Below are 16290 nucleotides of genomic sequence, written 5' to 3'. Positions count from 1 at the left end.
GTCTATTCATACAATTGAATACTATTCAGCCTTAAAAAGGAAGGAAATTCTGACACATGCTACAGTCTGAATGAACTTTAAAGACATTATGCTAATTGAAATAGACCAGTCACAAAAGGACAGGTACTGTTTGATTCCACTTATATGAGGTGTCTAGAGTAGTCAGACTCATGGGAACAGACGGTAGAATGCTGGTTGCCAGGGACTAGAGGAAGGACAGATGAGGAGTTATTGTTTAATAGGTACAGAGTTTCAGTTTGGCACAATATGAAAAAGTTCTGGAGATGGATGCTAGTAAAGGTAAGACAACTTGTGAATGTGCTTAATACCAATGAGCAGTACATTTAAAAACGATTAAAATGGTAAATTCTATGTTGTGCAAATTTTACTACAATTAAAAACAAAATGTGTGTGCTACTAATAGTGAGTTAGATGATCATGTTGCTATATAAACTAAATTTATTAAATTAAATTAATATCAATAGTACCTCATGCATTCTGAAAATGTTGGTAACAGATCAGAATTTTATAATTATATAACATATAATTTTATAGTTATATATACAAATAACTATATTACACATATAGTTTATTTATGTCTAAACCAGAGATAGTTGAGGAAATAAAATATATTGTTTACAGGTCAAGTCCAGTTGAAATGTCTGAAAAAAGAAAACGTGGTCTCAACATAGTCCCTTCCCCACTTTTTGGGAAACTGGAAAACTGCCTCTTGCCTTTCTGATCAATCATTCAAGCAGGCGTGGAGCAACAGGAAAGGAGTCAGTGATTACCTTGAAGTTTGAGTGTGGGCTGACTTTGCCATGCTGCAGGCACCATTTCTCTTCGCGTCTTCAGGACAAATTGACTGTTGATAAATTTGCGAATGCTGAAAATGTTGAAGGTAATTTGAGGATGAATGATGGAGAAATACTCATTCAGTTGAATCTTCTGGGTTTGGAGTCCTGGAACATACTTCTGAATGTTCACTCCAGCTTGCTTGACCTGTAGCTATCCACAGAGGACAGATTAAGACTGAGAAATAGAAAGCAACCCTCCCTCCGCATAAACTTCCCCTTGGAAAGAACATTCTAGCCATGTTCTGTGGCTCACTATGGGGAAAGGGGGTCAGTAATGGAATCGACAACATGGAAGTAATGAATTTTTTTAATCAATCGAATCTGTGCTAATGTCTGAAAGAGGAAAGAATAGTCCAAGAGTGCTCAGAGGCTTATTTCTGACTAAAGAGAAATGAGGTTACAGCTCTCTATTGGGCTAATAGTTCCTCCGTAGCTCTCCGAGACAACTCTATCTCTCACTGTCTCTCAATTACTAATGAAGAAACTAGAAAATTCTGCAGCATTGGATGTAACGCCCAGGCCTAGGTGAAGAAATCCATCAGAGGGGTGGGGAGATGCCTTTCACTGCTATCTCCAGTGATTGCACAGAAGGAAGAAGTAAAATAGGTGTCCTTTAAGTGAGTTCAGAATCAATTCAGTTGACATATATTTTATCCATGGAAATAAATTAACAACCCAACTCAAATGGTTATGCTCACAACTCTCACAGAGCAGTGGCATGAGCTGACATGGACCTCTCCCCCATGTTCAAGGTGCAGAATGTGAAGCTCAGTGGGATAGTGACATACGTGGTGGTCACAAGGATGGGAAGAGATCATGGGTAGCATTCCACCCTATCGTTGCTACTGACTGTGTTCTGTTGTCTCTTTATGTAGTGAATTTTAGCATCACTTCCTTTTTCCCTTTTTTCTAATGGTAAACTTTCCCATGCATTTACCAGTTCAAACCTCCCTTTCTACCCTATCAAAAAGATCCAACATTCTGGTTCCTGGAGGATATCACAATATGACAAGGAAATCAATGGTCCTGCCAGGGTAAACCCTAGTCTCCCATGCCCTGGGAATTTCTCAGGGACTTGAAAATCTTCATAGATTCATAAGAGACTGTAAATCATGCTTACTTTCCTGGCTTAGCCCCAATTCCAAGCTACAGAGGGAAGAATCTCTTATTGATTCGTCAAATACAATGTGGAAAGGAAAGGCATTGCAGAATGTCTTCTCTTCAATCCAGAGTCTCTCAGGATAAACTGGCTGGAAGTCATTTGCGACATGCCCTGGACAGAGAAAAAGAAAGTCCCGATGAGAAGCAGTTCCCTCCCCCACCCTTGCAGACAGCAGAGCTTAGGATAGGGATAGTATCTTAAGTGTTTCACAGGCGAAGTGCAATCCGCCTTCCTTTGCACGGGCTCCCTCAGCATCTCCAGATGGCCATGGCAATTCTTCCAAATTAAAACAAACAGAAAACTTGCTACCAGGTTGAGAAGCCCTCCTGCCCCCTGCCAAGTTTCTGCCCGCTGCTGAAGAGTTTCTGGGCCAATTGAGTACGTCTCACCATGAACACAGAGTCGGCATTGAAATGGTGACAGCCAGACAATGAGCTAGCAGAGCAGAGCGTGTGCTCCAGGCCCAGCATCAGGGACATTTGCCATGGAGCTTTTTAGACTGACAGTTTTGGGTGGCACGTGAAAATTTAACCAAGAGTCCTATTTGGCAGGGGTTAGAGATTCGAAATGGAGCCTTTTTGATATGAAAATCTCCTAGACAAAGGATGTCAATTGTGTGTCTGACTCACTTGCCATGGCTTGAAGGATGCAAAATGCAACCCTTTGAGCCCTGCAGACCTTCTCCCAGATGCGTGTCACCTGTCCCATTGAGTCGTGACGCAGGGTACCCTAACTCCCTTCTCCCAGAAACATGTCACCTGCCCACTGAGCCGTGATGCAGGGCACCCTAACTCCCTTCTCCCAGATGCGAGTCACCTTCCCACTGAGCCGTGACACAGGGCACCCTAACTCCCTTCTCCCAGGCTCAAGTCATTCTGCCACTGAGCCGTGACACAGGGCACCCTAACTCCCTTCTCCCAGCTGATTAGAGTCCTTATTCAGACTCAGGCATCAGGTGCTAATCGTTAGATCAGCTCAGTGCCCACAGGGGTACTTTAGCAAGACTAATGCTAATACTCATTTTGCAAGTGAGAAGATGGAGACTCTGTCCAGGGTCACATACTTCCTTAGGCACAGAGCCAGAAACTTGCTTTCTTGGCTCTTGATCTAGTGTCCTTTGCTGGGCAACTAGGGTTATTAGCCACAGATCTCCAGTCCAGAAATATGTCCCAATGGAGAAGGCCTGACTGCCAAACAGGAGCTGTGGAAAATTCATCGTTCCTGATGGTACATCGGTGCTCAGCTTCCTTCTCTCCATCTGCCACTAGTTGGGACTGATTTCAATTGTGTCTCCAAAAACTTTTTCCTAGGACAAGGGAGACGGTGTCTCCATGTCACCCGGCACAAATAATGAGGGGCAATGGAAGGACAATTAGAGCCTGACATTTTAAAGCTAAAAACCATGGCTGAAAAATCCTAGCTTTGCTGAAACTAGTGCCATCATAATTGCAGAGATTTTGGCCCCATCAGTGTACACTGGCCCCTACTCCTGAGAATCAAGTAATCATTCTGAGATCAGAGCTGAGCATGGGAGAATCACTCACTTATCTTTTCAAAATATGACTATGCTTCTCACAACATCCCAGTGGGATTTTTTCACAGGACAAGCAGAAATATTTAAATATTTCTCCTTCATTCTGAGAAGAGCTGCCTGGAAGGCCTGCAGATGGCAGGGAGACAAGCACCTGGTCACATGACTGGAGAAGCACAAACCCCATTTGCAGTGATGGGGTCCACCTTTAGATAAGGAAGGGTATCCATGGCCAAAGGAACAGCATGAGGGCTTACAAGACCAATTCTACCAAGACTTTAGAGTTCCCGATATTTTCTAATCAAATTAGTCTTCCTGCTATTTCTCTATCAAAGAAAGTAATAACTTTTTAGAAAATCTCAAGAGGGAACTAGGACGGTATCTGGCAAGGAATCATGCTTGAACATTTCTTCCTGTGGTGGAAGATTCTGCAGTGAAAAGACTCTGAGATGGGCTTTGAAAATAGTCTAAGGAATCTCAGACTAATCCTAATCTGGGTATTTCCACAAATTATGTGTGTGGAGAACTGTTCACTTAACATATGTGTTACCTAAGCAGGTAATGGTCACCAAACCAGTTGCAACTGAAGTGGCCGACTACAGGGTCTTGAGTCGACTCAGGACATCTGACTGGTTTCAGCTGCGGGCACTGGAGACTGGAAAGATCAATTTATTTGAGGAGGATTGAAAAAACAAAGCCATCAAGTTTACATTTCAAATGCCCCCCTCGTTTTGTTTTTTTGAGATGGAATCTAGCCCTGTTGCCCAGACTGGAGTGTAGTGGTGTGATCTCTACTCACCACAACCTCTGCCCCCTGGGTTCAAGTGATTCTCCTGCCTCAGCCTCCAGAGTAGCTGGGACTATAGGTGCATGCTACAATGCCAAGCTAATTTTTTGTATTTTTAGTAGAGATGGGGTTTTACCATGTTGGCCAGGCTGGTCTCGAACTCCTGACCTTATGATCCATCTGCCTCGGCCTCCCCAAGTGCTGGTATTATAGGCATGAGCCACTGCGCCCAGCCGGTTATTCTTATAGGTGAAAATTTTCCAGGCTCAGATACATCCCAGAAAGCTTCCCAGTGTATATCCTGCTAACCTTAACCCAACAATTCTCAACTGGGAATGATTTTACCCATTAATCTGACTATGCAGACACTTGGCAATGCCAGGAGACATATATATATGCATTTTTTTGCCACAAATGAGGGGATGAGGTTCTACTAGAATCTAGTAGGAAAAGACCAGGAATACTGCTAAACATACTATAATGTAAAAGACAGCTCATGAACAACAAAAAATTATCTGGTTTAAAATGTCAATTGTGCCAAAATTGAGATACTCTGCCTTGATTGCACTATTAGAAAGTCCAATTGGTCTCCCATCCAAATACTAACCAGGGTCGACCCTGCTTAACTTCCAAAATAGGCACATTCAGAGTGGTATGGCCATAGACACTCAAAAGTGAGAGTTAAACAGTGAGAACACATGGACACAGGGAGGAGATCATTACACACCAGGGCCTGTCGGGGTGGCAGGGGAGGGAGAGGGAGAACATTAGGATAAATACCTAATGCATGCAGGGCTTAAAACCTAGATGATGGGTTGATAGGTACAGCAAACCACATGGCACAGATATATCTATGTAACAAAAGCCTGCAGGTTCAACACATGTATCCCAGAACTTAAAGTAAAATTTAAAAAACAAAAACAAAAAACAGAAGGTCCAGTTGATTCTGTCATTTGCATAGATTGTTCCAAGACTGGTAGCTCAACTTAAGGGCAACTTTGCTTTCTAAAGGCATAGCAAACCCAGTACCTCTTGGTCTCTCTCGATGCCCTGATTGTCTTGTAACCTGTTTGTCTTTGTCTTTCTTATCTTCCCGCAAGCCTTTTGTACAATCAGAAACACAACATCCTCCTTCTTCCCTGTCCTTTCCACTTCTTCATTCGTGTCAAGAATGTCCCTGGTTACATAAATGTCAAAGAAGTCTTTGGCCACAGCCTCAATGATACCTGCAGCAGAAGGACACCTATTGTCCAGGGATGGTCAAAGGCTATTGTATCAGCAAAAATCATAAAATAATCAAGCTGTAAAACCTCTGATGAATATTCTCATGTTTGCCAAGCCCTGGCCCTGCTTTAAATCAGGCATCAGTGACAGCCAACTAAATAAAAACATGCAGAGACTGAAGTTATACGTGTTTGGATACCATTAAATCCATGCCACTTTAATTTCTAGTTTGGTATTTGTTTGTTACTTGGTAGACATTTAACTGATTAAACAAACAAACTCTAGAGGTAATGTAAGCAAGATTCAGTTGTAAAAGCATTAAGGATTAAGTTTTAAAAACTGTTCCTCTGGGAATCTATCCCAGGGTTATATACAAAATATAGGAAAAGCATGGATGAAGATGTTCATGATAGCATTATTTACAATAGCAAAAGATTAGTAACAATTGAAAGTTTAATAATAGGAGATTAGTTAAGATAATTACAATACGCAATATCATTCGGCCATTTAATATGTGGTTTTAAAGACTGTGAAAACGTGGAAACATGCTTTTTCTACAATGCTAAATGCAAATGAAGAGTTGACACAATATATGCAGAATTATCACAACCATCTAAAAACTGTAATATTTAAAATGTTGAAAGAAAAATACAAATTATCACTTTTTGTGGAATTTTGGAAACTTACTTTAAAAGCTCAAGGACTTTGGGAGCAGTGGTCAAGATGATATAAAGTCACACATGCTAAGAGAGTTTTAACCTCTTACCCACAGCCAGCTATTAGCTATCCTGGACAATCTGTGGGGAAATTTTCCTCACTTCAGAGGTCCCATAGCTCTGGGGCCAGCTAAACCATTTCCATACCTGGGACAATGTGGCACAGACCACTTCTATCTGAATAGTAATGGAGAAACATTTTCCCATCTGTTCCTCTCTCCACACGAAACGATGGTGCATTCATCTCCTAATTAAAAGACACACATTTTTCCCAGTGGACACAAATTATGTAAATTATGCTTTTGAGGCTTTGTGAAACAATAGTATTTATTCATTCCATCATACAGAACTATATCCCAAACCTCTCTCCAATTACATAAAAACTCCCATGGTTCCTGCTCCTGTATGTCAGGAATTTTATACTATACCTACCGTACTTTAAACAACTCTGTATGGCAAGTACTAGTTCCATTTTAGAGAAAGAAAATAAGACTCGGGGAAGGTAAACCTAGATCAATGGTAGAACGACATTTGATCCCCAAATGAGCCTTTGCACCATGCTGTTTCTATCCATATTCCAAGAACAGCTGGCTGCTGGTAACAGGAAGCCTTAGTGAGTCTCTGCCATGCTTGGTCTGTGACCAAGTGACCATGGGCATCTTCACTCTCCAATACATCATGGAATCAGAGGAATTTGCAAGTAGAACTAATCAATTTTTTGTTCTGGAAGGATAATGTCATCTGTGATGGCAATTTAGACATTTAGAAAGTAGAACCTTCAAGGATACATCAGAAGAGATCCCCTTTCTCCAGAAATAAATGTTGACATTCAAGTACGTATTATGTCACAGTAAATGAGATGAACACTAGGAAAGAAGGACAGAGACTTTGCCTGGGTAGTCTCTATCTAGTTAGTAGGCAACTCAGTACCCTGGACACACAGTTTTTGGTCCAAGTGAGGGAATAGGTAAAGGAGATGGGTTCCTTCCAAGATCTTCCATGGTAAAAGGCTAATAGTTAAAATGGGTTTCATTTTTTCCCAAACACTTTATCTTTTTTTTTTTTTTTTGAGACGGGGTCATGCTCTGTTACCCAGGCTGGATTGCAGTGGTGTGATCACGGCTCATTGCGGCCTCTGCCTCCTAGGCTCAAGTGATCCTCCCACCTCAGGCTTTCAAGTCACTGAGACTACAGGCATGCCACCACCATGACCAGCTAATGTTTTTTTGTATTTTTTTTTTTTTGTGGAGTTGGGCCTTTGTTGTGTTGCCCAGGCTGGTCTCAAACTCCTGGGCTCAAATGATCTTGCCCACCTCAGCTTCTGAAAATGCTGAGATTACAGCACTTTTCAGTGAGCCACCCCGCCCAGACTTCAAATACTTTTTGTTTATAATTCCAAAAGTATGTACCTAGAGAAAGTACCTATATTTATTTGTATATATGTGTGTTTACATCTTGACTAAATGTAAAGAGTAGTCAAGGCAGCACATATAAAAAGCATTGATAAAACAGGAAATTAAGTTAATTTAAAAATTATATCCAAATCCTACATAGTGAAAATAAAGTAAGGGATCACAGAAGGCCTGAAAGAAAGTCCACAAGATCCTGCTTCATACCCCTCACTCCTTACCCCCAGCCCAGAGACACTTCCAAAAGTTTTTGCTTTTAGTTCTTCTGGTCAGTGTCACTAAGTCTCTAAACAATGTAGTTATACTTTTATTTCTTGATTAAAATAGGGCTTTTTAAAAGTGGAGAATTAGGGCAAAGAATAAAAGAATCAAAAAATATTTTTCCTAAAGAGACAATTTATAATACTTTGCCCAGAAGAAAGCACTATAAAGCTGTTAGGTATCATTACAGAACAGAATAGAAAGCCCAGAAATAAAGCCATACACCTAAAGCCATGTGATCTTTGACAAAGTTCTCATTGTTCCAAAGAATAATGAGAACAGCACAGACCAGGGTCTTCGGAGACATACGTGAGTTTAGGTCCAGGTCAGCCACCACACCTGGGTGATTTGGGGACAGTTACTTGACCTTTCTAGACCTCAGTTTTCTCCTCTGTATAGTAGGAAAAACAAGACTGCCCACTCTTAGGGCATCAAGAGGATAAGTCAATGTGGACACATTACTTAGCCCAACACCTGCCTCATTAGCACTCAATAGAAGTTAGCTAAAGCATAACAAGATTAAAGGTTCAGTTATAATCAAAAATGTATGTCTTAAAGGCACTACCAAATTACTAGATAGACACAAAAAAGTGAACATTATCTTATTTTGTTATTTTTGCCTAAAGAGACAACTTATAATACTTTGCCCAGAATAAAGCACTGTACAGCTGTTAGGTATCATTGCATGTATTTTCTTCCAACTTGTATATTATGAGATCTAAATATTTTATTTATCTTATTATATGCAAAATGTCCTCAAATACCACCAGATAAGTTCCATTCTATTGCTTCTCTATAGCATCACTGATGAGTGGGAGCTAAACATTGAATACATGTGGACATAAAGATGCAAATACAGACACGGGGGACTACTGGAGGAGGGAGGAAGGGATGGGGGTCAAGGATTGAAAAACCATTGGTTGCTATGCTCACTACCTGGGTGTCAGGCTCAGTCATACCCCAAACCTCAGCATCATGCAATATACCCACATAAAAAACCTGCATATGTACCCTCTGAATCTTTACGAATAAACTGAAATTATTAAAAAGCAAAGAAAAAAATATCACAGAAAAAAAATATATGTATTACAAAAAATATTAAAGGGCCCTAATTGTATTCTTTATATCCTAATTGCTGTGCTTTAGCTAAGAAATTGAAAGGAAGTTGCCCTGCAAATTATCATAATTCTTAAACTGGCCATATTGAATAGAGAGAAAACAAAGGGGAAAGAATAGAGTTATTATTTATTTATGGAAAGCTGATTTTCTGGGCTGATTACAATGTTAGAGACATTTACGTCTTAGCTCTTGTAATCCACACATTGCTATGAGGTAGGTTATTTTCTTCCTTATTTCTTTTCTATTCTGTTCTTTAATGATACCTAACAGCTGCTTGTGTCCAATGCCTTAAAAAGTGCTTGAGACATAGGATCACTCAGTAAATACTAGTCACTCAATAAGTAGTTATTAAATAAAATAAATTGAGATTCAGAGATGGCAACTAACTTGCCCAGGATCACACAGCTGGTAAGTTGTAGAGCCAGTGGGACAGCCACATGGGCCCCTGTGACCCCATAAGCAGGGCTCTTTCCACTCCCTCTACCCTCGAGTAGTTCACATGATAACAACAGAACAGACCCAACTATTCATGCCCAACTATTCATGCCCAACTATTCATGACTCATAAGTGAAGTCAATTAAGGTTTCCAAGCCTCTGATTCCTTATATGAAAAATGGAGAAAATAATGCTTTGCCCATTTATCGTCTATAAAAGGGAGTAATGGTTGCTGAGGCTTTTTAGCATCTGCAATCCTGTTTTGTCCCCATGACAACCCTGAAAGGGTGGATATGAACACCAATATAGAAAAAAGATCTTGGTGAAATATAAAAGGCCCTAAAATTAAACTATTTTCTAAAAGTAATAAACTGTTATTATGACATATATAAATGTTCCTTAAACTTTTCTTGACTAAAAAATAAAAGACAGTCTAGGCATTTGAATTTCCAATGATCTCTACAAACAAGAAACCCAAGGAAAGCACTCCAATGGACATATCCCAGTAGGGAAATTAGTTTCTTAACACCTCAGTCGGTCACCCATGGGTTAATCAGAGTTAGATGGTTTCCGATTCTGGCTCTGAGCCCGGTCAAGTCTTCATTTCTGATACGTGAATAATATGAATCTGGCTGCATATGCAATTTATCAACTCCATCCCAGCCAGGAAACCTTAGGAGAGCTTTTGCAAATACACTGAAACCTGACTGTTTTCCAGCCTTTGTTCCAATTGCAATCAGTCTCCAGGATTTAATTCCAAATCCACACCAGCCCCTATCTGAAAAGGCCATCCCTTCAGTTTTTGTGGGCCAGTTTGTAAAAGTGGCCAACAGGTGTTTCTTTTTCATTCTCTTCCAAAAAGAACTCCTGGGCCCACCAACACCAGGGACCAAGGATTCTGCAGATGGGAGGGTTCTCCCGCAACTGCGCATCTAATGGGAGAGGCGGGGAGCTGGCCCAGCAGGACTGCAACAGCATTTGTTTCCTCTTGGGCAGCCAAGACCAAACGCAAGTGGCCTTACCTGATAGGAGAGTGCCAGGTAACTGTGGAGGGCATCCACGTTTTCAATAAACTCCATGAGATTTCCTCCGAGTGTCCGAAGCATCCTGTCATAGCCAGACATCTTACAGAATTGAAAGAAGTATTCTCCAAAGAGTTTGAGGATGGCTTCCATGGAGACTCCTGTAGCATTCAAAGCATACCCCCTAAAAAAATCCCCCCGGAAGTGTATGCTGTCCTTTGTGTGGTCTTCATTTATTTCCGGGAGTTTCGCATCCTGGCTGTGTGACCCTATTGAGCTACGCTCTAAGCCATCACTTTCCTCATCAGTAAAATGCAAATAATCACCTCCATGTCATGGGGCCTTTGTGAGGAGCTCAGTGCAGCCCAGCACTGGGTAGGTGCTTGTGAAACCTGAGTCTCCATGACAAATATTTCCTCAAAGTCAAGAGGGGATGCAGAGATGCTGTGCCTGCTTAGCTGCTGAAGCCAGGGCCCAGACAAGCTTCACTCTGGGTGGGGAGGGCGCGGCCCTCCACAGTCACGCCCAACATCTCCCACATCTTTAAATATGAACAGTAACAAGAATGCAAGGCCGCCTCTGCGAAATAACTAATACGCAATGAAAATACTATCCCTTCAAGGCTATAGGATCCTGATTTACCAAAAAGATGATACCAGATACTTACAGTGACTTTCCCTTTCTCTCCCAATCTCATCAGATCCTGGCCTCCCTGTGAGGCCCGGCATTCACATTCCATTCTCCGTAAAGATTTCTCTCAATAGCCCAGGTCACGCTGAATTCTCTCTTCCTAAGTGTTGCATTTTGTTTCTTCCTAACTCATGGTAATTCTGGAGAGAAGCAACCTGGTCCTACATGTTTTCTGCGCTAATTACAAAGTAGGTGCCTGATGAACACTGGGGGTAGATTTGCAGTTACGGGGGCTGCTGCCCACTTCCCACCCTCCCCGGTCTGCACTATTGGAATAGACAGTGAGCAATTGTTCGCTTTATTGCAGAGACTGTAAACAATTTTTTCCTTCTTTTTTGAAACAGAATTTTGCTCTTATTGCCCAGGCTGGAGTTCAATGGCATGACCTTGGCTCACCGCAACCTCCACCTCCTGGGCTTAAGCTATTCTCCTGCCTCAACCTCCCAAGTAGCTGGGATTACAGGCATGTGCCACCACACCTGGCTAATTTTGTATTTTTAGTAGAAATGGGGTTTCACCATGTTGGTCATGCTGGTCTTGAACTTCTGACCTCAGGTAATCCACCTGCCTCAGACTCCCAAAGTGTAATCACAGGTGTAAGCCATCATGCCCAGCCTGCCAGCAAACATTTTTAAAGAATATTTTATAGTTATGAAAACACACATTAATTAAGGTTCTTTTACTCAATACTTGCCAAGCTCTTATAAGTTAGCTAACCTTATTATCATGTCCTTTTTACAGCCTAGCCTATGGGGGCTGAGTCTTCTTTGTGAATTGACTTCAGTGACAGAGTTGCAGAGGCCAGTTTGTTGAAGAGGCTCCAGCTCTAATTTCAGTGCTTTGTGTACCACATCCCCCAGCCTCTGAAGCAGCAATGAAAGAAGCAAGGAGTCTCCCCAAGGCAAGGGCTGCTTATGCGTTGGCATCGTTGACACAGGAGACAGGGCATCCATCCATGCTGCTGGCCAGGAGCTCCTGTGAGAAACCTCCTTATTTACAATGGGGCTGTGACACATGAAAGCCCTGGGGGCTGGGGCAAATGTCCGTAGTGCTCAGGTTTATGGAAGGCCTGAAGAAGTCACAATCTCCAGTACCTATGGTTGCATCCTTGAAAAACTCTGTGATGCTCTGGCTGGATGTGGAATTCACAGCAAGGGACATTCCAGGTCTCCTGAGCTATCAAGGGCTAAATCTGACAGAGGACAGACCAAGGAAGTCTGGGCATTCTCCAGCCCCTGCTTGCTTCCTAGGATGGTCTGAAGAGCAGATTCCCTACAACTCATAGTCCACAGCCAGACCATGGGGCAGATAATTCTGTCATCTGAGCAGGGTAGAGTCCCCACTAAATCGGTCTAGTTTTGTCAGAGATGAGTTATACATATTTTCCAAAAATTGATTATCCTCATCTGAATCTAGACAAAGCTTGGGAAGGCAGAGGAAGCCGTGGTAATGGCCTTTGTTAACTGCCTCCGTTGGGTTCTTTGCTTGTGGGTGCATCCTGGCTGGCTGCAGGCAGGCTTGTCTTTACCAGTATTCAGGGGCCACCTGCTAACTCCTAGGGGATCTGAGACAAATTCTACCAAGTTCCTTTCCAATGCTTGAGTCTCTGGAAGGAGAATTGCTAAAATGTAAATGGACAGATGCAAAATTGTCCTTCTGTTCTCCTGCTTCCATCCCTCTGTTCCCTCTAAATCTAGCTTATTCAGACTGAGAATAAACAGCTGTGCTGTGCAGCCTGGAGGCCAGAGCTCTGAGCAGGTGTATCCTGTTACCTGCCAGGAAAAGCATGGGTCCCAGTGGCCCCCCTTCTCCCAAGGACCACTCCCAGGAGGACTGGGCTGCCTGTAAGCCAAGTAAAGTTATATTCAAGTGAGAGTGTCAGCTTTGGGTAAAAGACTGCCTGTTTGACTTTAAAATCTTTAAACTTACAAAAACCCAGGAAGTTGTTTGTTCCAGGCTCTGGTTATTTTGTCTGTGGATGCCCAGCTCTGTTAACAGGAAAGGACATCTGGCTGAGATGTACTGTTTCCCAAACAAGGGTCTTGGATTTGAATGCGATATTTTCCACCTGTAATGGATCTAAAGCTGCTTCTAGAATTCTTAGTTGAGAATGCTTGTCCAGCAGAGGACAAATCCCTCTTTAAAAAAATATCAACACCTGTCTTAGTCTTTTATACAGTTTTGCCTCACTGTATTTAAGATTCTAAGAGCCTGCTAAGTCATGGGGGACAAAGATATATAGGAAATGGTTAGAAACTGCAAGAAAGAACTAAACTAACTTAGATGCCTTAAAATGTTTTTTGACAGTGCGGGGCGGGGGGGAATTTATACTATGTTTAGTATTCTTTCATGTAAGAAAGAAGGGAAAACAGGGAAATAATCATCTGTCTGCCTACTTGTACAAAATTAAACCCCTGAAGAATAAACCTGGATCTATTGAGATTAGTTACCTACAGGACATTGGTGGGAATGGGGGTGGAAAGATTAGAAAAATTGTGGAGTTGAGGGGAAATGACATTTTCTTGAGCATAACTTTTTGAGGCCAGGAGCGGTGACTCACACGGTAATCCCAGTTCTTTGGGAGGCTGAGGTGGACAGATCACCTGAGGTGGGGAGTTCGAGACCAGCCTGACCAACATAGAGAAACCCCATCTCTACTAAAAATACAAAATTAGCCAGGCATGGTGGTAGGAGCCTGTAATCCTACTCGGGAGGCTGAGGCAGGAGACTCGCTTGTACCTCGGAGGTGGAGGTTGTGGTGAGCCAAGATTGTGCCATTGCCTTCCAGCCTGGGCAATAAGAGTGAAACTCCTTCTTAAAAAAATAAACAAAGTAAATTTTAAAAAAGGGTTCTGGTTTGGGGAGTCATGTTAATGTTTCATATGCTTAAAATAAATAAAATATAAGATCCACAAAGATAGAGAAAACTCCTAAGACAGAATACAAACAGAAACGAATTCACAGAATAGCATTTCAACAGAACAGTTTTGAATAACATAATTACCCAGGAAAAAAATTAACCCAGTAATATTTGAGCATAGCATTTACACTGCTGTGTCCTCAAGCCCAAACAAAAAGAACTTTAAACAAATATTTGACTGTAGTTAAGTAGGCTTCCTTTCCACAGCCATGTGGGCTAGCAATTCTGAGACTATGCTGTGAACATTCACGGATTGAGAATACAAGTAAATATATTGTGGATAGCGGGAGCCAGGTTTTTCACTATCTGAGAATGAAGTTACAGTTATGGAAAGGGGAGGAATAGAATGAACCCTGTGCCTCTGGATTCGAAAATCTAACATAATAAAACAATGAAACCTATCATGGTTATAGATAGATAGATAGATAGATAGATAGATAGATAGATAGATAGATAGATAGACAGATAGATGTGTGTGTATATGTGGGTGTGGGTGTGTGTATATGACATCTGTTTTCCAGCACTGCCCACTGAGAGGGCCTAAGAGCAGTGACAGCCCAGTAGCAGTGGGCTTACCTAAAACTTCTTGGTTTTTAAATGTCCTTCTGCAGTAAAAGGAATCAGGGCCTTGAAGAAATGGCAGATTCCAGGGCTGGGGCAGGGAAAGGATGAGATCAGCCTGTAACATCTTGTTATGCAAGAAAGTAAAGAAGTGATCAACGAATGATGAGGACATGTCAGAAGGACACAGCGGCCGGTTTAGGGGCTCTCACTGGCTCACTCTTGCAGCATCAAAATAAATAACAAAAGGAAAGGATTACAACCTATTTTTAAAAAATAACAATCACAAATCTGCATTGATATAAGTAAATAAGTGGGGGAAAGGCGGGAGATTCTTCCTTACAGAAACTCAACGAATAAATACAAAAGGAATAATATTCTCAGAAAATCACCATTTGACTTCCATCATAAGTATCAATTCAGACAAGAATCACAAATAAATACTAAAATTAGGAAAGAGGGAGTTTCAGAAATGACAAGATATTTGCATAATCTGAAAGTATCTCCTCACAAGATACTAATTACAAAGGGAAAAGGGTGACTTTGCCATGGAGAAGCTGGCAAATTCTACATAAACCAGGGATCAAAGTTAGCATCACTAATAACAGGACAGATCAATGCAATATGCCTCCTAATGTGATAAACTGGGAAGGACAAAAGATCACATATGTAATCTGCCTACCAATAAAGTATATCCTGAATTATATCATAAGGAATATCAGATAACCCTGAATTGAGGAACATTTTGCAAAACAGCTGACCATAACTTTCCAAAGACACTAAGTTATCAAACATAAAGACACTCAGAAACTGTTCCAAGCCAAAGAATACTGAAGAGACATGATAACTGACATGATCCACAATTTCCTTTTGTTCTAAAGGACATCACTGGGTCAACTGGAAAAATCTCAGTAAGGTCTATAGATTAGATAATAGCACCATATCTGTCTTCATTTCCTGAGTTTGACTGTTGTACTGTAGTTATTTAAGGGAATTTTTAAGGAAAGAAAGCATCACATTTGCAATATACTAACAATTCACGAAAAAAGTATAAACATAGATACAAAGAGAAGGATAGACACTATAAAGTAAAATGTCAACATTTGGGGAATATGGATAAAGACTTTATGGGAATTCTTCGTACTATTCTTGTAAACCTTTTGTAAGTTTGAAATTATGTCAAAGTAGAAAAGATTTTGTTGATTGCTCTGAAAAGACCATAGGGAATCTTACATAATAAGATCATAAAGACCATGTTTATCCATGGCCAGCTGAAATACAGCTGCAGCCCAGACCACTGTAATGTTATAAATTTTGTTAGTTACAATCAGGGCATTATCATTATATTTTTAATGTATTTTTCTTGTTAGAGACCCATGTTGAAATATTTATGAATGAAATTGTGAAAAACCCGGTAATTGTTTTAAGACACTCCAGAAAATATAAAACCAGAAAAAGAGTGGAGGAGTCAGATGACATAAGATTGGCAAAATATTGTTAATCAGTGAAGCTGGGTGGAGGGTATGTGGGTTTCTGCACACAATTCTCTCTCCTTTTGTGAATGTATTAAAACATGTTTAAAATAAATAAATAAA

General features: G+C 41.1%; 2 protein-coding genes across 2 annotated transcripts in view; one reads left to right on the top strand and one right to left on the bottom strand.

Moving 5' to 3' along the window:
* LOC100390920 (guanylate cyclase soluble subunit beta-2-like) overlaps positions 1–10677 on the bottom strand; it is a 27289-nt gene extending 16612 nt beyond the window's left edge. Inside the window, 6 exon segments of the mRNA XM_035297765.3 lie at positions 792–1009; positions 2028–2132; positions 3570–3679; positions 5367–5563; positions 6425–6524; positions 10525–10677. Coding sequence (XP_035153656.3) covers positions 792–1009; positions 2028–2132; positions 3570–3679; positions 5367–5563; positions 6425–6524; positions 10525–10677 — 883 coding nt within the window.
* RNASEH2B (ribonuclease H2 subunit B) overlaps positions 1–16290 on the top strand; it is a 125823-nt gene extending 109533 nt beyond the window's left edge. The window contains exon 10 of the mRNA XM_035297754.3: positions 643–16290. Coding sequence (XP_035153645.1) covers positions 643–657 — 15 coding nt within the window. The 3' untranslated portion in view covers positions 658–16290. The remainder of the gene's footprint in view (positions 1–642) is intronic.

This window comes from Callithrix jacchus, chromosome 1 (genome assembly GCF_049354715.1).
Source record: "Callithrix jacchus isolate 240 chromosome 1, calJac240_pri, whole genome shotgun sequence".
In the NCBI taxonomy this organism is placed as follows: domain Eukaryota; kingdom Metazoa; phylum Chordata; class Mammalia; order Primates; family Cebidae; genus Callithrix; species Callithrix jacchus.
The sequence above is the reverse complement of the archived record's forward strand: the minus strand, read 5'-3'. Positions and strand labels throughout refer to the sequence as shown.